The sequence below is a fragment of the Lepisosteus oculatus genome, chromosome 5 (assembly GCF_040954835.1).
Source record: "Lepisosteus oculatus isolate fLepOcu1 chromosome 5, fLepOcu1.hap2, whole genome shotgun sequence".
NCBI lineage: Eukaryota > Metazoa > Chordata > Actinopteri > Semionotiformes > Lepisosteidae > Lepisosteus > Lepisosteus oculatus.
This window is the reverse complement of record NC_090700.1, coordinates 48,498,052-48,522,831: the sequence shown is the minus strand read 5'-3', so window position 1 is coordinate 48,522,831 and position 24,780 is coordinate 48,498,052. Positions and strand designations below refer to the sequence as shown.

At 44.4% G+C, this 24,780-nt stretch overlaps 1 protein-coding gene and 1 long non-coding RNA gene across 8 annotated transcripts; one reads left to right on the top strand and one right to left on the bottom strand.

Annotated features, from left to right (window-relative positions):
* Positions 1-6: 6 nt before the first annotated feature.
* On the bottom strand, positions 7-22,813 carry LOC102691073 (membrane progestin receptor gamma-B). Of its 7 annotated transcripts, XM_015343341.2 has the most exons (10): positions 22,674-22,813; positions 22,215-22,362; positions 13,505-13,974; positions 12,901-13,028; positions 9,158-9,363; positions 8,789-8,915; positions 7,226-7,270; positions 5,058-5,154; positions 4,352-4,496; positions 7-3,469 (listed from the first exon to the last, which is right to left on the bottom strand). In XM_015343341.2, the coding sequence occupies exons 3-10, from the start codon at positions 13,553-13,555 to the stop codon at positions 3,192-3,194; spliced, it is 1,077 nt and encodes a 358-aa protein (XP_015198827.2). In that variant the 5' UTR covers positions 13,556-13,974; positions 22,215-22,362; positions 22,674-22,813; the 3' UTR covers positions 7-3,191. The 7 variants fall into 7 exon arrangements, with proteins under 7 accessions (XP_015198827.2, XP_015198824.2, XP_006628883.2 ...); XM_015343338.2 differs by lacking the exon at positions 22,215-22,362; XM_006628820.3 differs by lacking the exon at positions 22,215-22,362 and having other exon boundaries at positions 13,505-13,595.
* LOC107076913 (uncharacterized) lies at positions 16,418-18,243 on the top strand. Its single transcript, XR_001478046.2, has 2 exons — positions 16,418-16,516; positions 18,084-18,243. It is a non-coding gene; the product is annotated as an uncharacterized lncRNA (long non-coding RNA).
* Positions 22,814-24,780: the final 1,967 nt, after the last annotated feature.

Sequence of the window (24,780 nt, the reverse complement as noted above, 5' to 3'; positions counted from 1 at the left end):
CAACTCTTTCATATAGAAATAATTTATTTTAAAAATAGAGCACATACTGTAGTACAATTTGCAAGGTTTAAAATATATAAAAACATGTTTAACATTGAAACATTGATCTTTCGAAGAAAAGTCACAGGAAGAGAAGAACAATCGTTTTAGTCCCACTTTGATCTTAATAAGGCACAGGAACACCTAGTTTTCAGGATCGGAGTTGTGTTCATTGAAAACAAATGGCACAGAGATCTGTGGTTTTAATGGCAAGATGCAGGTGGCTGTTTTGGCAGCTGTTGCATGACTGCGAGAGCAGTCCCACCCCAGTGCACAACACTGTGACAATCTCCTGAGTGGATGCCACCACATTGTCACAGAGCCGCGTGCTCCTCGTCACGCCTGACACCCTGCTCACAGGCAGCTGATCAAATCTGGAACTACGCTGTTCCTTGTTGCTGTTTATGGATAGGGACACCGGGTGCTGCATGCAGAGCAGACATCATTAGTGAAGCCCCCTGTAAGTGACTCCTGCAGCACCCGGTGTAACAGAATAATTACAGGAAGAGAGACAGGAGGCTCAGGCATGGCGTCAGGAAAGAAACAGCCAAAAGGAGTAAAAGACAAAGCAAAAGACCCCTGGAATTTAAGCTCAAGATTTAGCCACACTGTACCCCAAGACACCATTAGAAGTGAAAGATCTGAATGATGTAATGAACTAGTTACAATCCAAGACGTCTGGTGATTTTAAGAACTAACAAAAAAGAGCTCACATACTGCATAATTAATCCCCATTTAGGGAACTCAGTGCAACCCAGCAAATGAGCTAATTACTGTAAATATGGTCATAGAAGTTTCAGTAAGCAGGCAAACCTCTGAGTGACCAACATGAGCACTATGTACCCAGTCCCAGAAAGTCAGGAAACGTAACAGGCTAGATTGGAAGCACAGCAAGATTTACCAAGATAATAATATTAATAATACAACAGGAACCTATGATCAAAAACTGCAAATGCAGACATCAAACTTGATTCTTGTGAATTAGTGCTTGACTTAAAAACAGTACTTCCCCACAACATTAGAAGTTTTGTAACATACTTAGGTCATACAGGATCTTGTGATGATGACCGATTTTCACCATGATCCTTTCACCAATAAACCCAGCACCCAGTGAGAATTTCAGCCATTGAGATTCATCTCAGTCACAGAATAAATTACTTGTACTGAAGCAACCATGACAAGAAATGCCTGATATTGGCACTTTTTATGACCTAAGTCAAATTAACCTCATTTGTAGTTTTTTTTTAAATCCATCTCAGAAAAAGGCTTTGAAGTCCAGTGTTTGTGACAGAGAGGTGATTTTGTATTTACAGTGGAGAGCAAGAGCAGCTTCAGCTGTTTGAGCTGCTGTATGAGCTCTGATAACCATGACCCAGCATGGTTCTGAACTCTGTTTTCCATACCTTTTCATCCTTAACATGTACAGTATCTAGAAAGTACATAGTTCATTTTTTATCTCCCGAGTTGAGGCTTTGAATATGCTTGCTGTCAACATTATGACTCCCTTAAAGGCCACAGAAGACTTACCTGACTATTTTAGACTTCTATATTCTTCATAGTGCCACTGGGAAGCAATACTTACTACCCTAAAGTAGTCTTACATATGACAACTTTTTCATATTCATCTGGTGACAGCCAGACACCGAACTGTATGCCAACACTGACAAAAAATGTTCTATAAAAAATATGCATGCTTACATTAGTGAGCTGAAGTGAGTTGAAGATTAACTTGTTATTTTTTAACAGAAATCTTTAAACCTTAAGTCCATGGTCTAAAACAATCAAAAGGGTCTGCTAAGAATGTAAGACTGTTCAATATTACAGAATGGATTTACTGTAAATTGAACACGTGCAGTAATGCTGTATTTTCTAAAACCTGTTAGCCATAACTCCATAAAGAGAGTCTGCTAAACGAGAAAGGTTTTGTCTTGTCCCTTTTAAAGGGTACCTGTCTAGACACGGGTTGTTTGGGAGCATTGCAGGTTTAAAAGCGAGTTCCAGCCATATTCCTTTCCTAAAGCACATCAGACCTGTCCATCTCAGCTCCTGCACTTCCACTCCCACAGATCCCACAGACACCGTATTACCAAGCTTTTCCATGAGTGTCTGCACAGGCGCACAAGGCCGAGCTACCAGCTGTGACAGGGATTGTCTCTGCTCTGTAGGGGTAGAGCACTGAAACTCAGGCCTACTACACCAACTGAGCCAGAATTTTCTTCAAATTCAACAACAAAAAAATCTGTTGACATCTGTTTTGTCCCCTGTTCGAAGCATTAGCTTCCACGACCCCTGCCCCTGCTATAACACAATCTTGAATCTGGCAAGAAGGGTCCTCAGGCTCCCCCAGGAGAGGGAGCTCTTGGCTATGCCACACAGTGGACTCTGAGACAACAGAATAGGGCACTCTGACACTGACAACGACAGAGGGTACAGTGACATGCCAGTAGGCCACAGGACAGTGCACGCGGCAGACACAGAGCTGCAGAAAACTCTGCCCACATCTTTGTGCGCTGAACCATAAACACTGGTCACTGGTCACCAGCCACTGTGGAACTAATTGACAAAAGCCAATCAGACTTCTTTCTAGTGTTTTGTGACCTCTTGACTCCATCAAGAAATTCTTGACCGAAACAAAAAAAATGTATAGTGCAGAAGGGGAAGACATCGATCATCCCCTCTCGCAAAAAAAGTGCAAATACCACACAAGGTGTGCAAATAACATTCACAAGATATTACCTGAGAAGGTGAGGTCCTTCTTTCAAACAAAACAGCATATGTGTTTTAAACTAATAGACAGGACCTAATGTAACATTATAAACGAAGTCTGTTGTGGATCACGAGTTGCTCTGTACTGGACGGTGTGAAGAACTGCACCCAAGAAAAATGTATCCCATTTATCCAATCGGAGGGCAGCAGGCAGAGGCTCCTTTCTCCAGATGGTTGGGCTATTATGGACAAATTGGCTGACAGACAGTGATCCATCTTTCAAAACAGTGCAACAGTTAGTCTTTTACCCCAACCTTCCACTCCCTAAAAAACATCTTACCCATTTTCTTTGGCCTAAAACTAGTGTTCACAGAGCCAGTGTCCCCTGTAACAGCTCCTCCCCGACCAGCGCTCTGCACCAGACTCCCAGCCACCGAGAGCTGCTGTCAGTCGGACGACGCCTTTGGAGCCGCCCTCGGCCTCCTGCTCCTCTTCTGTTTCCTGGGGGCGGCGGGGGCCCAGAACAGGGGCAGGCTGAAGGCGCAGATGATGCCGAGGCTGAGCACCACGCACAGCAGCCCCGCCCCAAAGCTGCTGGCGAAGGTGACGGGGGGGCCGTGTGCCAGCAGCCACTGCCGCCTCTGCGCCATGTCCATGACGATGGACTCCACCTGGTAGTGCGTCCCGAGAATTCCGCAGACGTGGAACAGCTGGTGGCTGTGACCTGTGGGAGGCGGCCAAGGGAGAGGTGTGCTCGGCTGTTACTCCCGTTACTGGCCGCGGTTCTGTGCACCAGTTACGGCGCCTTTCAATCTCAATGAAGCCCAAAGTGCTTTCCACCACTTCACCCACCACTGAAGGAAGCACAGCACCTATCTGGGTGATGTGCGGCAGCAACACACCTACATACCACATTAGCTAGAGAACTGGGAAACTGCACTGACAAATGAAATTAGGGGCAACTCCAGAGATGCCAGAATGCACAGGAATTTAAAAATCCAAGGGAAACACCCCTACTTTTCTCCGTAAAGTGCAATGGGATCTTCTATACTTCCTATAGTGTCTCCTTTCCCTATATTGAAGCATTGGCTTGGGAAATTCAGAGCAGGGGGAAGAGTACCAGTCTAGATTTCCTTGGAGCTCCCCCACCCCAGTACTGATCAGCCCCAGCCTCGCCCAGCTCCTGAGATCTGACAACATCGGGCTCTAGGGTGAGAACGCTAGTGTCTCGCTACAGTTTAATAATGTGCCACTTTTACTGAAGTTCCCTTTAAGGTAATAAGTGAATCGTACACTGACTGAAAACGAAAGCACTTCCGAACAGAGCTTATACTGCAGAATGCCGCATGTACTTAATGTGATATATTACACAATGAAGCAAAAACACAGAACAGGACGTACTGTGGGAAACAGTCGATAATAATTACAGATGCTATTCCACGTCTAGAAATATGCAGTCTTGTTGACAGACCGGAATTTGCATCAGTAAATCAGACAATAAGTCTGAAGGGTGGCCTGCTAGGGCTCAGCCGTGGCCTGAGCTTCAGTGTTAGTTGGGCAGTTATGTGGACCAGCTGAACTGTGACCCCACAGCGGAACAACCTACCAATGTAGTCGAAGCAGCCGGGCGCCAGTCGCTCGGGGAGGTGTGTAGCGAACAGGAAGCCAGTTAAGAAGGCCAGCGCCATGTGGCGGTAGTGCAGGAGATTGGTCTCGTTGTCCGTGCAGCCTTCTCCCACACAGAAGAAGATCTGGGAGCAGAGACAAGACCGGTTTAGCAGCAGGCCCGATCACAGGGGCAGGACACCAACGGGGAATTCAAGGGGTCTCAGTTTTCTTTCCAGTGATATTAAAACTCTCATTCCAAAACAGCTGAGTTCTGGAAATGACCTAGGGCTGTGAGGATGACGATAGCACATTTAACTAACTTAAAGGATGGGCTTTAGAAACTGTGGTGATAACTGATGACATTAAAAACCACTAAACGTTGCAAAGGTTAATGGGATTCATTAACCCATTAATTCATGTATACTGCTGCTACTTGCTAGTACAGTATGGTATACTGCTGCTTCCCACTATGTTGTTGGCACACATGCTATTGTTTTTTGTTTCTGTCTAAAATAATTTGGGGTGTCACTTGTGATGGTATTGGTTATATGAGGACACACACAAGCATTTCCTTGTACTCAGGTACATATGACAATAAACTTGAAACTTCAAAGTCGGGGATGCTGTCCGAACCGCGCTTGGAATCCGGAAGCACAAGTCCACACAGGGAGCAGAGGGTTTCCTTGTAGGCTCAGCGTACTCACCCTGTAGAAGACGGGAATGTTGTCAAACAGGTAGGGATAAGCAAAGGCCACAACGCGAAGGGCTTTGCTCAGCTTTGGTCGCTCACACTCTGGAAGTCTAGAGCAGAGGAGGAATGCAACTCAATGAAATTGGAGTCAAGAGAAAAACTGACATGTGAAAAACAAAAGGGCTGGGCTTGCCCAAGCAGGAGGGCAACAGGAAACAAGCACAGCTGAAATCATCTTGCTTTATCTGTGGTGGAAGGAAGCTCTCCTACCCAGGAGACACCTGATCAAAGAAGAACCGTGTCACCACAATGGCAATGGAGGAGAGGATTGTTTGGAAGCAGAACGATTGGATTCGATAAAGGATGTTGGAGCTGAAAGGTACTTTGTAACAGAGCGAAAATTAATGACTATATGCCATGTGAGACTTCTCAATTTCATATTGCCATTTACCAGCTTCTTTGGGTGCACACGGCAAATTTAATTGAGAATGAAATTGCCTTTGCACAGCTGAAATGAAAATGAAATTGCCTTTTGTGTCATGGTCAGAGCATGGTACCGCACAAGTCGGCTTCGAAGGAAGGCATTCAGCCTGACGATAAATCAATTTGTTTGTGTTAAGGCTATGGATCACATAGCCAGCAATTATAATAATCAATGAGTGAAGTAACTGACCTGAAATAATCTCTCTTTTCATCAGGGAATCTGCTTTGCAAAGCAAGAGGCAGCAACAGAAGATTAGTAGAATCACTTGCATTCTTTTTTTTTTGCAAGAATTTCTTTGTTTCTTTGAATCCCATAATGCAGGCAATTAGCAACAAGCCCTGTGGCTCTGCCTAGATATCCTACACAATACATCCAATAGCACTTTGCAAATAGAGTCTGTTTAAGTAATGACCTTTAAACAGTTAAATATTTACAATCCAACTAAATTTTTCCCATGTATTGCAATACTTTCTCCACTACTGCCTTTATCACAAAACACACTGTATTCACTGCCACCTTTCCAAATGAACATGTTCAAGTGTGCATTCTGTCTCTGTGTATTCCTGTATCTGAAGTAATTGCTGTTACTTCACCAACAAGCCATGAAGCATTTTAAGATGCATGAATGAAATGGATGGTATAACTCTTATTCCAAACTCTTTGTGACAGGATCATGGAGTTGAAAGTGATCGGGAGTTTCTGAAGTGGTCACCCTTTCAGTATACTCGAACCACCCCTGGGTAAAGCACAGCAGAGGGGGAAATTACAATACATGTCTGAAATGATCTGCTGGTTTTGGGAAGGGCTTTCTTTTTTCTTAAGTAACCAGTTCAGTGTTCGCAGCTGCAGGAGTTGTAGTAACAGACTCCGAAATCAGAGTTATACACAACAGCCAGGGGGATGCAAAGAAGTTGAAAATGACCACTGTCACTTCAGTCTTCCTCTTTAAATCTCTAGTGTCGCCTGCGAAAGGGCCCTATAATGATATTCACCGCTCGTATCACACTGGGTCTCACTGTGGCTTATACAGACCTCCTGCTGCCTCATTCACAGATAAAGGAGAGAAATCGAGAAGATAAAAGACAGAGGAAGTCACACTTGACATGATCACAGGCTGTAACAGTTGTGTGGCCATGAGAGATAGCAGAAATATCTTAACAGAGTTCTTCATGATTTCTTTAGAGGAATACAAAAGATATGCAGGCCAAAAAAACTCTCTGCAAGCTCTGCCCAGGCATAATTTTGTAACTCAAGGAACAGTGTACTTCTCACTGTATTTCTGCAGAACAGTGTAGTAATGTGGAAATGCACATGCAGGTGACTATCTGTCCCATTGCAGGTACTGTACCACTTGCTTTACTTTTGGCAACAGTTTCTCCTCTGACTGGCAAAGGTTACAGGGTCTCAAAGAAAAAAGAAAAAAATAATTGATAGATATGATGGGGGGCAAATCCTGATAACAGAAAGCTGACCAAGTGTATTTTTACACACAGCTAGTCTCCACTACACTTTACTGCTACCAAATTCAAAATGACATAGATTGTGTTTTGGAAAATGTTAATAAAGCAGGTTTATATTTCATATACCGTTTTTTAAAGATATATCTGTTGCCTCTCATACCCAAGCACAAAGTGAAAAACCCCAAAACCTCAGCCAGCAGCAGTACAGATTGCAGATACTCAGCGCACAGCTGTTACCTCTTGGTGACGTCATGGTTATAATGGAGAAACGGTGAGCCAAGCCTTAGTGGGCAATAAGGAGAGTGGGAGAGGCATGGTTAGACTGCAGTCAAGCTGGGAGATTATTACAGCCCCCACAAAACACAGACAAAGAAACCGAGAAAAAAACACAGCCAGCAGTGGTAAGTGTCACGACTGAAGTTAATAATGAAACAGTTCAGCGACAGACTGTCAGAAACGGAGCTCAGAGTACAAAGTCATATTCCTGAGGATAAATGCCACATGAAAAAAAAAAACTGGCATGTTGTTCATTAAACTTTCTGCACCTCTGCATGTCTCTTTCAAAGACTTGTAACATCCATCCATTTTCAGTAAGCACTGAAACCAATACATGCTCACAATGAGTCAGAGTTAATCTGACAAACAGTGGGCGCAAACAGTCACCCTGGACAACCCCCCAGTGCATCGCAGGGTATGCACACACAGATGCATTTGGGTGCCATTATACGTATACCAGTTAATCCCGACGACATGTCTTTTTTGGCTGCGGGAGAAAAGCCAATCACCTGGAGAAAAATCCACACATCCGTGGGAAGAACGTGCAAACTCCACACAGAATGTACGTCAGACCAGAATCAAACCCAGGACCCTGGAGCTGTGAGGCAGCAGGACTGACCACCACACTATCTTTTGAGGTTTAAACAATGGTCTATGCATGATACTAAAAAATGAAACACTTCCTCAATCAATCATCAGAATATGAAAACATAAGTATTTTCCAGCAAAGACGTGTATTACGATGTGTTTTAGGGCCTTAACGACTAGACGTGGAGGAGCACAGAGCTCTTAGCAAGTGACAATGACTGGTGATGACTGACTCCTCTCTTCCCTCTTGGGAGTCAATGTGAAGCCCTCTGAGAGCTTGCAGCTCCTTTTTATTTGCCTGTGGAAATTAGGAGCAAGCGAGGAACAGCCCCTGCGTTCGACAGTTTCTCTGAACATGCCGCTGATGTAAGAATGTGAGTCATTCTAAGGGACGTTCACCCAGTGCTTGAAGCCATAACAGAGGACCAAAAATGTGATCAGTTCAGCCAGTTACTGTTCTTAAAGGAAATTCTGGCATTTCAAGAGGGGAAGTAGGTAGAGGAATTCAGTCAACAGGTGTAAGAGGAGGTGGAAACTCCTTTGCTTTCAGGAAAAAGCAACAAAGATCAAGAGAGGAGTTGAAATGGGTATAGTTAATTTGGAATTTGATTTATTCTAGCCATATTTAATTTAGAAGAATCTATCCCTGCCAACGCACACACACGTTGGCGATGTATTTGCTTATGCATCTGTTTTGCTGTAGAAATAAATATGGACACTCTGTATTACAGATAAAGCTAATCAGTGATTTATTAGGGTCTCTAATACTGTTTGATTCTTCTGCCTGTATTTATTGATCACGCGTTCATCCCAGAGAGTAGTCATTAAGAGTTTCTAGTGAATGAACTAGCGTTTATTCTGCCAAGAATTACATCTGCCGCTCTAGAATTGTCTGAAGGCATCACCACAGCTGGGAAACATGGGAAATCAACCTACCGTGAGTAGCAGGCCAGAGAAGTGCACAGCACCGTGTTGAACACAGCAATGGGAACATAATAACGGTTGAAGGTGCTGCCTATCCATCTGTCTGGGGTGACGTACGCAGAGTAAGCGATGGCCGAGCCTGTGGGACACACACACTGCATATCAGCAGCGAGACAAGAGGGCGAGCTGCCGTCCCGATCCCGGCACTTCACTGTCCCGGGATCCGAACGCTGCTCCCGGCAGAGAGTGGGAGAGAGATGGACATGAGCTTCTTTGCTCTAGAGCGCAACTTAAGGCTGATTTCCAGAAAAGTAACTGCAAATCTTTACAGGCGTCAAAGAGTCTACAAGGACATATCGTTTGTGCTTCAGTGTCACTCACCCAGGCTATAGAAGCTGAGGGCACCGTAGTCGAAGAAGAAGCAGATGTGGCGTGCGCGGGTCGACATGGTGCTGAAGGTGTGGGCACAGCTGGACGCCAGTGGGTACATGCAGCAGGAGGCCAGGAACACCACCAATGGCCACGTGAAAGCATCGTGCCACACGTCCTGCATAAACACCACTGTCAGCAGCTTCCACAGGAAATACCTGCCGGGGCAGAGCACAGCGGACATGTGACCAACGTGGGAACTTCTCCCTGTGCTTCACGCAGGATCGGATGCAGAAGCTTGACCAGAAGGCTGGCGTTTATGTAACAGGGATCATTCAGCTCCAAGTCCTGCTGCGATGAAGCAACGGTCTTAGAAATTCAACAGTATTGATTTCTACCACAATAGGAGGTCAGCTTCTGGGAGGAATGCGTGTCACTGCTGTCTGGTGGAGACCTGGGGGAACCTAAGAGATCTATATCATATTTTATACCTACACTGATATTACAAAGCACAGAGATAATTCCCCTAGGTTTGAGAGTTTCCTTTTTAGTATAAAGGGACTTTGTATAGCAAACATACATAGTAGGTACAATACATAGTTGGCCTTGAAACTAACTTGTTAATTATCAAAAGAGTGAGCAAGTAGATGAAGAATTTGAACATCTTATAACAAACAGAAAAAAACACAAATCTGCGAGGCGACAGATTTCACAGATTTGAGTTGAGTTAATGGGATTTCATGGGCATCACAGAAAAATAAAGGAGAGCAAAGACAGAAATTTAAATTCAGGGAAGCAGAAATCATGTAAGAGTGAAACACGCAAATACTGCACATTAAGCAGTGGCGTGTACTAAAAACATCCTGAGATAGCTTGTTTAACAGCTACAATGACCACAAAAAGAGAAGAATGACTTTGCTGCTATCAAAGGAGATATGCTACTGATGTCAAAATACTCTTGTTGTGAAATGTTTTACTGTTTATCTAAATTCCTGATAGTAAAATCAAGAACAGATTGATCTTGATCCTGCAGTGGAGGCTGGGTGGACCCTGAATGAACCCGTTTGCTCTTGCCTCAGTGTGTTTATAGAAGTGCATTTTTTTCCCCATTCTTTCTGCATCAAAGTCCTGGATTCAGGTCCTGCTCTTGTCAGTTGCTGAAGGCGTCAGTTCTTGTCCCAGTCAAGCACACTCACCTTCCAGCAGTCTGACAGGGAAAGTGCTGAGAGCTTTGGGGTAAGGGCCACTTTAAGAAAAAAGCACAGACTGATGACAATTCAAGCAGTCTGGACTTCTGCAGGCACAGTGCTAAGCTAGAGCAAGCCACCTTTCACTTCCTTACAAGTGAGAGCATTTCATGAAAAATGAAAATCGCAAATCTAAAAGCTGGTAAGGAAGGATTTGCCTGCCACTGCAATGAAATGTTTACTCGGTGAGCGAACTCATTAGCGATCCTCACTGCCGAGTTCTCCTCATTACCAGTGACAAGAGACACAGCTTTTCTTCTCTGCTGAGTCCCTCGCAGGCAGGCCAACAGTCTCTCCCGGGGGGTGATGTACCCCAAGGCAAAAAAACGTTATCCATTGCTGTGGTGGTAAACACTCGGAGAACAGCAGCAACAAAAGGCATACAGTATCGTCTGCGTACAGAAATGTCAAGGCAGAGGTTGTCACAGAGCTCAGGGTTTTGACTTCACGGCTTTCAGGAATTTTTAGTTTGTGCCACATGCATAGTCTGTTGATTTCAGCCATTTCACAAGAAACCTCCTTTTGCTTCATAGTTTTATGAGGCTGGATTGGGGGGGGGGTATGTATGGTTTGGTATACTTGTAATAAGGTATATTTTAGCTGAAACCTATGTTTGATTTTTACTAGATGTCTGACTTCAGAAAGCTCATCTCATCAAACAGTACCATCTGCAAATTTAACACTTCTAAACAAGTCTAAAAACCTTAACCCCTGAGAGCTGTGTGCAGGTATAATCTCCTGACGGTCAGCGTGAAGAAACCAAGAGTAGGAGCCACAGCTCTACATCATGAGAGAGCACACCTGACAGCATGCCCAGGGAGACAGCAATTTTGTGAGGTGCCAAAAAAATAGAACCCTTTCAAATGAATCACAGATTCACAGGGATATGCACAGAGCAGATCTCCCGAGACCCTGTGTCTGAATTACTTCACTGACCTTTTTTCAATTTCACCCCCATCTCTAAGATCAAGTCGATTTAAACTGTTGCAGATCCTCAGAACCAAAGTATGCACTATGGGCAACTGTGCCTTCCCTGTCTGTGCTCCTTGCTTGTGGAATAGTCTCCCGGATCATCTCAGACAGCCAGCTTCAGCTGAGACCTTTAAAACATCTTAAAACCCTTCTCTGCCAGGAAACCCATCAACTTCTGCCTGATTCATTTTTAAGATCCTTAACTTCTCTATTACCTTTTTTATGTGAAATACATTGAGATTAACTTTAATGAAAGGTGCCATATAAATGAAATGTATTAGTATTGTTTATTCTTTTAATTAATAAACAAACAAACATCCAGTTGTGTGTTTTTCAGTATCTGTGTTTCCTCAGGGACACAGGGATCCAGACATTGGGAATTAAAAGCGACAGTTGCAGACTCCCATAGCACATTAGTTTGAATGTTTCCAAAGTTTTTTTCTGGTTCCGAAATGTTGTGCAGGAGCAGAACTTGGATTGTGACACAGGACGCTTGGTACGGTTTTCAAAGTACTAACTGCTATATTGTTTGTGCGAATTTGTGACCGCAGTTTGATGGCTTGAAGATCAAACTATTAACTATTCATTTCTCTCCTTCTCTGGTATAAATTCTGTAAAGCCTGCAAAATTGTATCAAACCTGCTAGGTCTGCAGTATGTGTGCAATCACTCATTAAAGTTATTTCTAATTAGACCATTAGAATTCTAACAGAGTGGCCTTAAGGCTGCACAGCTGCACAGTCAGGGTTTAGATTAACGAGCTCTTCAGACATGGGGGGAAAACACCCTGGATAAGGCATCTGCTACAGCACATAACAACACAACACTTTCTGATGGAGCTAATCACCTGAAAGACACCTGAAGACTCTGCCGTTAAACTGGGTTCATTGCCAAACAACATCACAGCCAAAAAGGTAGTGAAATATTATCTTCTGACCATCTGGAATGTGTTCTAGTGAATAATTAATAACCCCCATTAAGCTGCACTAAAGCATTGGAAACAAAATGTTTTAGTGAATGTTTAAATAAAACATAGTGGGGGAAAAAAATACTGACGGAGTCAAACTGAGCCAAGATCGGTCCGTTTTGCAATGCAAAACCAGGTTAATTTTTTTTTTATTCTTTTGTTTCTGCCAATTTTTTGAAGCCTCATTTAACCTGCACCTGGTGAGGCACAAACTGGCTAGAAAGCAGGTTTCAAGCAATAAAAGAAATGAAACTGACTATTAATATGCAAAAGGGAAATCACAAGGACTTTTCCCCATGGCATAGATAATGAAAGAATGCAAGTTAAACAAAGGAGCTCCCTGTTGTGTTAAAAATATCAATTGTAATATCATCATGAAAAGCAAAACAGATCCCAGACACTAAAGTTCTATAAAAATAAGAACGTATTTCTCTCGTTATTAAACTAAACCTATCCTTCAGAGTTAGGGAGGCTAGGCTTGACCTTGTTTTCCATACTGAACTGCAGGTGAATATTAATGCAGTGCCTACAGAATCACCCCTGTCTGAGGAGCGAATGAATGAGCTGTACCAGGTGGGCAGGAAATGCGTCCAGATGTTGAGCGTTTCATTGGTCAGCTGGAAGACACTCAGGACACAGTCGGTGGCGGAGCTGCAGGGCTGCCGGTATCCCGAGATGATGCTGTCCTCATGAAACACCTGCGCCGAAAGGACAAACGGACTTGGGGACTTCACTGTGTCGCTTTAACATACCTTCCAAAACAGGACTGCCGAGATATTGAGAGCTTCTACAGAAAACCCTGAGATAATCAAAATCTCCCTATTCAATATCACCCATTAAGACTCGCACTTTACTCACAGGTAAAAAGCATGTCCACTAGCCGCTCAGTTTCCTATGTGTCAGTGCTACGTACCTTTGATATATTTTTAAATCCACGTAAACAATTTAATCTGTCATGGTATGGAAACAACTGTCAACAATGATTATTTAACCACTGTTAATGTAATCTATTTAATAATCTTTTTTGTGTTACATAATGAATATACAGTATAATTGTGTAGCAGAAGGTGATGGGATTCTCCACCATTCTGAATGGCCCGTGACTCAATTATAAGGACAGTTGCTGTATATTACAAGGAAATCCCCTCAGTGAGCCTATGGCCGATGGACTTACTTTGGGCACCTGGTTGATGCTGAAGACACGGGGCAGCTTCAAGCTCAACATGGTGGACAGGACAGCCAGTCGCAAAAAAAGGAAGACAGCACTGTGCAAAGAAGGAATCTCTGGTTTCTGCTCTGCTGTCAACTGTGAACGTTATCCACCAGTGTCCCAAACACAGCCCCACTTCCACACGGCAATCCTCTTAGCAGCCCCTTTGCAAAGTGTTATCCTGCTCCCTGTCTCCCTGCACTCCAGGATCTCACTCCTAGTCTCTCTGTACAGCTGGATCCTGCTCCCAGTCTCTCTCCACTGCCGGATCCTGCTCCCAGTCTCTCTCCACAGCTGTATCCTGCTCCCTGTCCCTCTTCACACTGTAGCCTTGAAGCTGATCTGTTATCACACTCCGATCCCCCTCCCAGGACCTCCCCACGCTCCAGTGTTGTTCCCAGTCTGTCCCAGTCTCCAACAGGATCTCAGAGCCACTGCAGGAATAGACAGAAAGCAGAGTTAATAAGCTCCACTGTGGAGAGAGATAGCCTTCAGACTGCAACCACACAGCCCATAGAGACAGTGCATGTTGTCAGGAGTATGCATAAACAGAAATAAATTCAATCATGATTGACTAATGGGAAATAACTGCTCTTCACCAAAGGAAGGAAAATGACTTTTGAAAATTGGCTGAACTTAATTCAATCGGCTTTTCAAAACTCAGGCTATGCTTGTGTGGTGTTGCTTATAGGTGAAAAATATTGTGTACATATTACTGTTTTGAATTTCACAGATTTGATACCTTCTCTAATGACAATAACAACAGCCAGGTATCTACTGTGTAATGATAATTATGTCTTCTAATCTAAATTGCTCTTGTGTGATTGTTGTGGAACCTGGTTTCCTAACACCTCCCAAAGACTGTGTCTGGATTTAATTGGCATCTTTAAATTGTCCTTGTGTGCCCTGCAGTGGCAGTAGACTGGCATCCCTTCCAGGCTGTCATCCCACCTCGCTCTCTGTGCTTCCAGGATGGCCTCTGTGTTGCCTCAGCCCTTACTGGGAATAAACAGCGTTCCCATAAAGGATGACAAGCCACATTCAAACAAATAAAAATAAGAAACAATTCCTGACACTCCGCTCAAAGCGCTTTACAGGTAATAGGGACTCCCCTCCACCACCACCACTAGTGTGCAGCCCCACCTGGATGATGTGAAAGCAGCCATAGTGCGCCAGAACGCTCACCACACACCAGCGATCAGTGTGGAGGAGACCAGAGTGATGAAGCCAGTTCAGAGATGGGGATAATTAGGCCATGATTGGTAAAGGCGAGGAAGAGAAATTTAACCAGGATACCAGGGTTACACCTCTACTCTTTTCGAGAAACTCCCTGGGATTTCTAAAGACCACAGAGAGTTGGGACCTTGGTTTTTCATCTGAATGACAGTGTCTTTTTTACAGTATGGTGTCCCCGTCACTATACTGGGACATTAGGACTCACACAGACCCCAGGGTGAGCGCCCCCTACCGGCCCCACTAACACCTCTTCCTAAGCAGCCTCAACTCTCCCAGGAGGTCTCTCATCCAGGTACTGGCCAGGCTCACACCTGCTGAGCTCAAGTGGGCTGCCAGTTGTAAGTTCACTTGCGAAACAGTAGTTGCGACACGACACTGTTATCCGATCGTTACAGCCTGCCACCATCACTTTGTCAGACACCTTTTCCATTGTTCCAGATCCCTCAGCCCGGGAAAGCAGAGGAATAGAAACGGAGCCCTCGCTGGCAGGCTGCACAAGCAGGTTAATGGAGCGATGCCGCGCACATTGGAACCCTCCCCGGCTGTGGGGGCACCTGTCTCTGGGCCATTCTCTGTTCACTCAGGGAGCTGCTGTATTTTTAGAACTCGCCACTTCCTTGGCAACCAGTGGGCCGCGATCTCTCACCTCCTGTCGAGGGGGGAAAAAATAGCTAATGGGACAATTGAATAACCTGGTCTGCCTGTCGGCAGTGCGGGGAAAACTCGTTTTGTAATCTGTGTTTTCTCTATTAGGGAGGACTGAGTGTGCAGTCAGGCCTTATCAAAATGAGCAGTCTTGACACGGAGACAATATGTACATGACACGAGACGGAGCAGACACAAGGACAGCTAAATCTGGCAGTCAGGCTGTGTGCGCCATGCAGGGTCTGACACAGACGGTCGGGCGAAAGGCTGGCTTCCATGCCAAGGGTGTGGAGGGTCAAGGAGCACCAGAGACGCTTGTTTTAATCAGAGATACTGTATGTTTTCTAAAACACAGTATTGATCTTCGAAGGAGATTCATTGAACAAGGGTCCAGCCTAAGAACCAACAGAAACAGGAGATGTCGCTCTGATTTAGAACAAAATTACAATCTGCTATCGTTCCACAGAAAAATCTTGCCCAAACCAAAGCCTTCAGGAAAGCATATCCAACAAAGGCCTCAATGCAGGCCGAAACATCAGATAAGGGTTTAATTGGGTTTAAATGTACAAGAGAGCAGAGGCAACTTCCCCCATGAGGGCTTTATACTGCCACTGTGAAAATTCATTTTGCACTGTCACTGTTCTTTCTCCTCGAAAGAAAGTGGCCTGGCAGCAGCAGCTACAGCTCACAGCCACAGGCCGGGGGTAATGAAAAGGAGAGGCATGGGGCTGCCCAGAGATTAAGCCTACAGGGTGTGACCTTTCTGGAGAAATCGGGGAATTTGCTGTGGCTGTCGCTTGCTCTGGACACACAGAAAGGCAAAGGCAGGGCGTGAGTCCTTATCGCTCACTGCGCGTAATCACAGAGGCAGAGTTTACCCAGAGCAAGGCCAACACTTAGCGTGTCGCTGGGCACCCAGGAGTCTTATCGCGGAGTGATAAATCTGTTTCCTAGTGGGTGAGTAAACTCTGTGTGTCATGGTTTCAAATGGGGGGGGGGGCAGTGAAGGCAAACACCCACACGGCTCACTCATTCAGGGGCTCTGCTGAGACAGAGGAAGCAGCCGATAAGCTTGGAAAATGCGAGTTGCAGAACGTAAGTTTTTTTTTACAAAAATAAGTGGTTTAATGGCAAAATGAAACAAAATGAGACAGTTTTGGGGAAAAAAAGCTGGGAGTTTGTGTGGAGTCTGGAAAATGTTTAGGTGGAGGGAAAAAAGAACCCTTTGTAAAGCAGCGCTGTAACTACAGTGACCCCTAGAGAAACAGGCGGACTGACGTGAGCACTTGAAGAGGACAGGAATCTTGAGGAGCAGAGCTGGGTGCATTTTAGAAGCTTAGAACTACACAACATTACATATTGTCTAGTACTGCACACCCTGTTAGCCGAGAGCACTCTGTGACTATACCCAGCAGCCTCACTGGATGCCTGAGAGAGAAGAGAGGTCAGAGATCTCGCGAGATTCCAAATAAATGCAGATAAAAGGACATATGTCTTAAACATATGTGGTTTAAATATGTGAGGTTTTAATTTAACTGAAACATTATAGCTATTTTAAATTATGCACTGTAGTTGATACCAACCTAGACCTAGATTTCTGGACAATCCTTCATAGAGGACCTAATTTTTTCACCACTCCCTGAAAGGGCTTTTATTAAACAGTGTTTGGACAGAGCAAACTTCCTCCTGAGTATCAACATGCCCCTGCTCTGAGAGCAACTGTGGGAAGATCTAGTATAAGTGCTGCTCGAGCAGTATTTTAGGCAGCCACTAAACACAGCACATGACTAGAAACAACACACAGAGCCTAGTTATGAAAAACGGGGCACCTCCTTATACAGAGATAACACCAAGCATAAAAAAGAGCAGACACAAACAGCCTTGGTACCATGGCTTGCGATCAATAATGAGGCAGGCTGATGAAATTAAGAGGACGGCCTGCACACAATGCTGTTAAACCTGAGCTGTATGCAATGTGGGGCAGTAGGTGCAGCTTTGACACAGGCTGAATCGGGGAAGACAGAACTCAGTATCTCTTTCGATTTTCCCAGCTCTCCTTGCCCCTGGTATTGATCCTGATCTAACAATCGTCCAGTATCCTGAGCACTCACTCTCACTGAGTACCTGTATAACAAAGTGCCTGAATGGTTGGAGTGCATTCAGGAAATTTGCTGGGTTTTGTTCTGGGCACAGGGGTGAAGGCCTGGAATAACTCTGCTGTTTACACCAGCAATGTCACCTTCTTGCGAATGGCTGGCTCTCATCTCACCGTGTTAGTATGTTAATAATCCAACATGTTATTTCTGAATCTTGTCTTTAACACTGGGCCAGTCTGCTTCCACTTAACTCAGTGTATCATTAACTACACCTTCAAGCAGGTATTAAAGAGTAGCCAGGTTGGAGATTTATAGACATTACAAAGAAAACCTTGAAAAGCAACTAAGTACTGTAATTTATAGAATATAAGGCATTTGTCTCTTTTTCATTTTTTTACTGTTTAAAAATATAAATGTTTTTGTTTTCCAAATGTTCACACTAGGCATTTACAGCAGTTTTCCAGGCACTTCCAGAATCAGAGAGCCTTATTTACATCATCTTCAGACTACATGCTGACCAGCTTCTGCATGTATCAGAACTGCACTGACCCTGTCCCTATCTCCAGGAGATCCAGTCTAACAACAGCCTGCACCCTGACACCTTGACCCTCAGAAGGAAGAGGCAGGAAAGACATACAGTACAGCTCAGAAGACATTCTGCTGTGGACGACCAGAAACAGTGGTCGAAATAAAGCTAATCAACATGAATAAATAGAAAATACAAGACCCTTGTGAAATCGTGTGGTGTTACAATGTGTTGTGTCGTCTGCTGTACTGTGTATGTCCTGAGAGAATAAGAATTCCAATGTAGGTGTACATAGCAATTAACTCCTCTACTACCTTCTACTACTAATCTACTACTACTACTAAATCAGGTGGGTAGCTGAGTCAGCATGCGTAGGCTGCAAAGGAACAAGTAATAGGTTTATTCCATGCTGAAAAAAAGAAGAACGAGAACACAACGTTTCGGCCGTGGAGCCTTGTTCCTTTACTACTACTAAATGTTGAGTCCTTCTGTATACCAGTTAATGTGTTCATATGATCAAATTTGCATGCTCAGAAATCAAAAAGCGAAGAGAGGATTGTGCAATTGTAGACTCCAGGTGTGACCCTGAGACCTTTAACCCTTGACACAACCATGCAGTGTCTAGAACTTTACCAGGGCTTCTAGTCTTTTCCACTGCAATGCCTTAATCCTCAAAGAGTCTATAAGTGCACAGGTTTGACTTCAACACTCAAGAATACAAATTATGTTGAGTTTTTTTCACTTTGTTTCCTTACTACAACACCGCCAGCCTGAAAGAATTTTATGTATGTAAGGTGTTAGGGTGTTAGGTACTATACAACTGTCTTTGGATGCAGGCGAGAGGAAAACAAGAGGAATATAGTTCTAATATTAGCCAGATAATATAAAATTGAACAGGCCAAGACAAAACCATTTTCAGACCAACAGCTTTCACCCTGAATATACATATAAATGCTAAGTTAAGTCTTAATAGTTGGTGGATGTGTAAATAACCACATTAATATTCCACCTTGAACAGAAACACGTGCACATATCGTACCGTGAGCTCCAGATTGTTTCTGCTTTATTTAAATTCTGAAAGCACGTTTGAGCTACATTAGCTATCGCCTGGAAATTAAATGAATCAGGCAGGTCAGCCCCAGACACCCCCCACTGAACTAGGGATATCAAAGTTTTCTTTTATTACAGCTTGAATAACTCAACATTATCAGCTCTGTATCTCAGGTGCTGCTCTAGGAGAAGAAAATTAAGATTGTGTCTCACACTATGAGAAATGTAGGCTTTAAGGCTGTCCCAGTATTAAGGCTTTGAAAATACATGTTTTCTCCTCTATCTGAGAAACAAAAACCTCAGACAGCAAAAAGAATCTACCTTTCAAAATCTTTTCCATCCACCTAGAACACACAGGTTCCTTTAATTTCACCTGTTGACAACAGTTCAACCTTAATGACTGATAGTAAAAAAATCACAGTTGCGTAAGACAGTCAAATGTACAAACAGTAATGTTGTGGAAAGTCACTGGACTCGTAAAATGTATCCAAAAACTAGCTCTGAAATTTAACCCACTCCTACCTACAATATTATCAAATATAATACTCACTCAGGTCACCTAGAATATGATCAAATATTCTAGCTAAACCAAAACCATTATCACAAACCAAAACCATTAATTCTAAAATTTTCCAGATCTTGACTTTATACATCACACAGAGCTTGACTCAGAAGCTCGACAAACACAAGGATGACATTTATCTGGGCAGAGGTTTTAAGAGGAGCCTGGCCTATGTTTAAGGGCAGCTCAATTTAACCTGTGTTAAGTTTTGGGGCACTTTCAGTTTCTACCTGAGTGAGAGAAAATATTCAGCTTTTAGAATTCTGGATCATCTACTATAAAATGACAGCAAACATCAATGCCCTAAACCTCAATGTCTCCGAACCACCGCTCGGCGAGATAACAAAAATATAATTTTAATTAAAAAACCTCTCGTATCCCAAACATTTACAGAATACATTTGAAAAAAGATAAAAACTGTTTCTTGACAACAGGCATATCTTTTCCCAAACACAAGTATTTAAAGTCCATCCTAAGACGATTTAATGACATTTTACAGCTTTGACGTTGTCTTACAATTAGGAGATAAAGCATAGAACAGTGGCTGGTGAGCTCTAAACACAGCTCAGTGAGTTATTTATATGGAAGCACCACATGCTCTAATAGTAAATCTACATGAGGAATAAAGCCTGGATGTTATACCTGCATGTAGTGGCTGTCCACAGAGGGTTCCTCAATCTGAGGAATTCCCTACTGTAGCTGGAAGTGCAGTGTCATCAGCCACAGAAGGCATGAAGATCAGGGTCTGTGCTCGACATCGCCCGGGTCCACAGCCACTCACCCTGCCCTGACTCTTGCCCCTGCCTCAGGAGCAGAACCCGTGCTATTGAGCTGGGGGGGGGTGGGGGGTGGGGGGTTCTAATGTCCCTGTCCCACAATTCCGCTGTGTCACAATGTCACGCCAAGGCACCTGACCTGCTGACCTGGCCAGTCCAGTTTCTCCCACTGTGTGAAGGCTGAAGCAGGCGCTTCAACATGTGACCCGTGCTGTGCAACCAGAAGAACAGGAATGACCAAATCAGGCTCAACCCCTCCATCCGCCCGCTCACCGCCCCACATTTCTCCTGGAATTGCAGGCAGGAGCTGAGCCAGAGCCAGAGTCAGAGCCAGCAGGGTGTGGGGGGTTTCTAGAACCACACACCCTGTGATCCACACAGCCAGCTCTTCCTCCGTTTGCAGCTCTCGCTCGGAACACTGGAATTCCCGGCGCTTCCGCCCTCACGAACACATTTTTATGCCAGCTGGAGCAAAGGAGCCGGGCTCCAGGCAGCCCCGGTGTGTCACAGCTAGAGAACCGCCAGCCCATCCTCCTTCTGAAATTCCCAAAGACGCTGTTCTTGAAAAATGCAAATGGGCTCACGTTACTGGAAGCAGAGCGGAGTGTTTTTCCAGGCACCCAATGTTTGAAGTGTCAATACTCGTCGAGGTTTTGTTTGTTTTTTTCCTTTTGTTTTTAGTCCTTGGTCACCAACAGCACCCCGGTCGAAAAGAGACATCACAGAATTTCTTTTTTCAATCACTATTTCTGAAGCCACTGCACCAATAAGTCAGTGTCACCTCTGGGACTGGATCAGACAAGAAAGCAAAGGTGTCGACTGCTTTTACAAAGCAGAGATCTGAAAAACTGGGCATTCCTGTACGAAGTTCTAGAGCATGTCTTAATGCACAAAATAAACAAAACAAAACAGCTCACAGACCGTCTTGTAAACTTGAAATCTACAAGCCTGAGAAGTCCTAATTCTATAAACCCATGTCATTTAAAAGGCTCGGGCTTCCAAATTGTGCAGCCACAGTGTCCTGCACCTTCTCTTCCCTGTTTCAGCACCGTGAAGCTTGACTGCCATGACTCCCATGAGCCGGACTGCTGAGTGTTTAACTTCACCTGCCCCACTATTTCCTTCGCCTCTGTGTTAGAGCACCACCCTGCCTGTACAGTTTAAACACGAAGTCCTGCCGGTGTGGGTGACACCTGTCTGTAGGATCTCTGCAGGACTTCAGTTTTACCATTGAACTCCCCTCTGTATGACTCGCTCCCAGCACAGTATTGAAGCCTTTTCTTCTGGCCTGTTTCAATGCCAACAAGCTTCAATGTCTTCCTGCAGAGTTTCTCTCAGTGTTCTGTGGATTCTTACGAAGTCCGAAGTTTTCTTAATATTTCAAGGCCTGGCAACCTTTGTTTCTTAAAGTTTTCCAAAACGTTTAAAACTGTTATATTTATTGAAGGATTTGTATTTTATGTTGGCAATAAAAATTAAAGATTCAATTCATACATGAAATCTCATCAGATCAAAAACGTTGTTTACATTTGAGAATGTCACAGTGATCTTCAGTCTGTCCTGTGCATAGAGGTTAATTAAGTGTTTAAGTGTGTTAATTAGAGGATGTTAATCAGGGGGTCTCCAATCCTGTTAGTTTTATAGAAATCTATTTCCAAAATTTGGAAATATTTTTAAAATATCAATCAAGTAATTTATTAAATTGATAGAGCCCTGGTGATTAACAGCTCAAAGACGCTTAGACTTGAACCTTAAATGATCGTTGAATTAATTAATAAATCACCTGCTTAATTGATCTTAATTACATTGTTCTGAGCCTATAGAAATAGGCGATTTAATGGTATAAGCCATGCTCAATCGAGGTTCTCTGGAGTTGAGATGCAGACACCCCTGCTGTAGGCTGGATGAGACACCTTCAAGCGCACGGGCAGCTTCGAGAAAAAAAAATATTTGCATCTTTAATTTGGTTAACTTCTATATAAGCTTAATTAAAACGAAACATTAAAACTCAAGTACGCGCTGTACCTCATACCTGTACGAACCAAAGATTACATAACTGTGTGTGTGAACAGTTTAGATGACTACTTCGCTCCGCGCTCCAATCCGCGCAAAAGCTAGGGTTTAACTAGAATTATATGTAAATAAAGATATTTATACGTCTAATCCACCTCATTTCCTTCGCTGTTAAATTTAGTTTCGGAGAGCAGAAGACGAAAGAGAGAGAAACAAGCAGTCTGCTCACCCACATGAGCTCCGTGCCGTAACGGGCAAAGCAGCCCTTATCAGTGTCCGAGCCCCGTCGAATTAATCACGCGGGTCCCGGCGGTGTAGCCGTATTTGTACTGGGATCCCTGTGTCCTGCGCTGCCGGGTGATTGACAGTCGGCACGGGCCAGCCCTTGTTTACCTGCTGGCTCTAGCGACGCTGCGATTGGACAAGAACACGGCGCCGGTTACCTGGAGACGCGAAGTGCCAACTTGAAACCGGGGGGTGTGTCTGGGCACCGCACACCTTGTCTCGAGCTCAGGTGGAAGGAACGTGTGCCGCCCCCAGATAAAGCTTTTTTAGGTGACATACTGTATGGTACAGCATTTTACCGGTAAAACATTTGTATTCCCCCGAGTAAGACAGACATAGAGCATATATTTTAAAGCTTGCTAATAAATGGGGGGATACTACCCCGAAGCCGAGAGAACATTTAATTCTGGAGCACAAAGTTGTGATAATCACCTACTATGTCCGCTGTTGAGCATTTACTGTTGTGTTCAGCACGGGAAAGGTCCTATTTTTCGACGAGGCTGTGTAGAACCGTCCCTGTGCCTCTGTGTATGCTACGTTCCTGAGAGACAGCGATGTATAGACAGACAAGTGTCCTCGCTACTGCACCCTCTAGAAACGGCCTGTGCCGGACGGAGTTCTGCCCAGCGGCGGACAGTACCTTTGGCAATTGTGCCAGCAGCTCTCCGCCTACACGAAACCAGACAGCAGCGGGCTGGCGGACCAGAAATCAAGCCTGATGTCGTTTAGTTTACTTAGAAGTTAAGCCTCAAGTTATTGATCTACTTAAAAAGCGGTTGAGTGAGCGCGTCTGAATTGTTCTGTACACGAAGAGTGAACATTTCTCTTTTCCACATGGAATTTCCCCCTGTACCTAACGATGGATGTTACTTTAGCCACGATATTGCCTGTATGCCAGTAATACATTTTGTACCAGGTTCGAATCTCGGAGAAGCGGACTCGCAAGGGTAACAGAGGAACGTGAGACGACTTTGTTTGTTTGTGACAGTGTCCCCGACAACAGGCCCATATGCTCTTACATGGGGGGTGCCCCCGGGGTAGGTGCAGTTGCAATTTATAGCTTTGATTGGATAAAATCATAGGTAACCTCCTTACCAGCACAATTGCACACGCGGTTTTAAAAAGACTACAAGCTACCGGTTCATAGTCTTTGTCCTCGTCTCTTCCCAAATTCGCACGAAGCTGGTTTTAGGTGTTTTGCACATTCTCTCAGAAATCATGAATTCTCATTTCAGAACAAACGTTAACATTCAATCATGCATTTGACATGCATTACTGTTGGGTTGTTACAGCTAACCAGTGTAACACGTTTTAACGAGAGCAACTTTTAATTAAAAGACTTGAAAAGATTTGCATTTCGTCGTGTCGGAAAAATAACGATTCTAACTTCACCTGTGACTCTTGCACAGCCTTATAAAATGTGCAAAGAGGCAGGGTCAATGGCTGGAAGCTAATGGTTTGACATAAATAAAACCGTCATATCTTTTCATCTGCAACTGCCGAACAAAGCTGAATACGAACTGTACAGAAAAAACAGGTTTTGTAATTTTATCAGCCCCGAGTTGTGTAATATGTTGCTAAGATAATTCCTCGCCTCTCATCGGCCCCTCCCTGCCTTCCGCAGCCTTGTTTTACGCTGAGAAACACACCCACACAAAGCACCTGCCCTCCTAACGCTGCATACCAGGGAACAATGTCTTCAAGTCAGCTTCCACACACATTCTCTCAGCTAATGGGGGATGGAGACACGTCCAGACGGCACACACTGGGCAGGTTCCTCGTACAGTCTGAACGGAACAATGAGCTGGGCATGCTGCAAGGAGAGAAGGCGGTTCCACAGGTACCGCTCCCCAGGACAACAGAGGAGAGCAATAACATTTATCTAAACGTCTGGGCCCGGGGGCAGCCTCTCCTCACAAAGTCACCATAGTAATCGTTCGGAAGGGAGGGGCTCGGCCACCGCGCTGCCTTCTGCGGGGCCTTCGGTGTCGAAACCGTCTGGAGGCACTCATTACTGCCCTCAGGTCGCCAGCCCTCTCTGTGAGCCGAGC

Excerpts from the sequence above, each read along its gene's own strand:
- LOC102691073 (XM_015343341.2), bottom strand. The coding sequence starts at position 13,555 with ATGTTGAGCTTGAAGCTGCCCCGTGTCTTCAGCATCAACCAGGTGCCC. Across the intron at positions 7,271-8,788 it reads TCTCTGGCCTGCTACTCACG|GCTTGGCTCACCGTTTCTCC; the intron begins GTAGGTTGATTT and ends TTGCCCACTAAG. Across the intron at positions 3,470-4,351 it reads CGGCTGCTTCGACTACATTG|GTCACAGCCACCAGCTGTTC; the intron begins GTAGGTTGTTCC and ends CGCCTCCCACAG.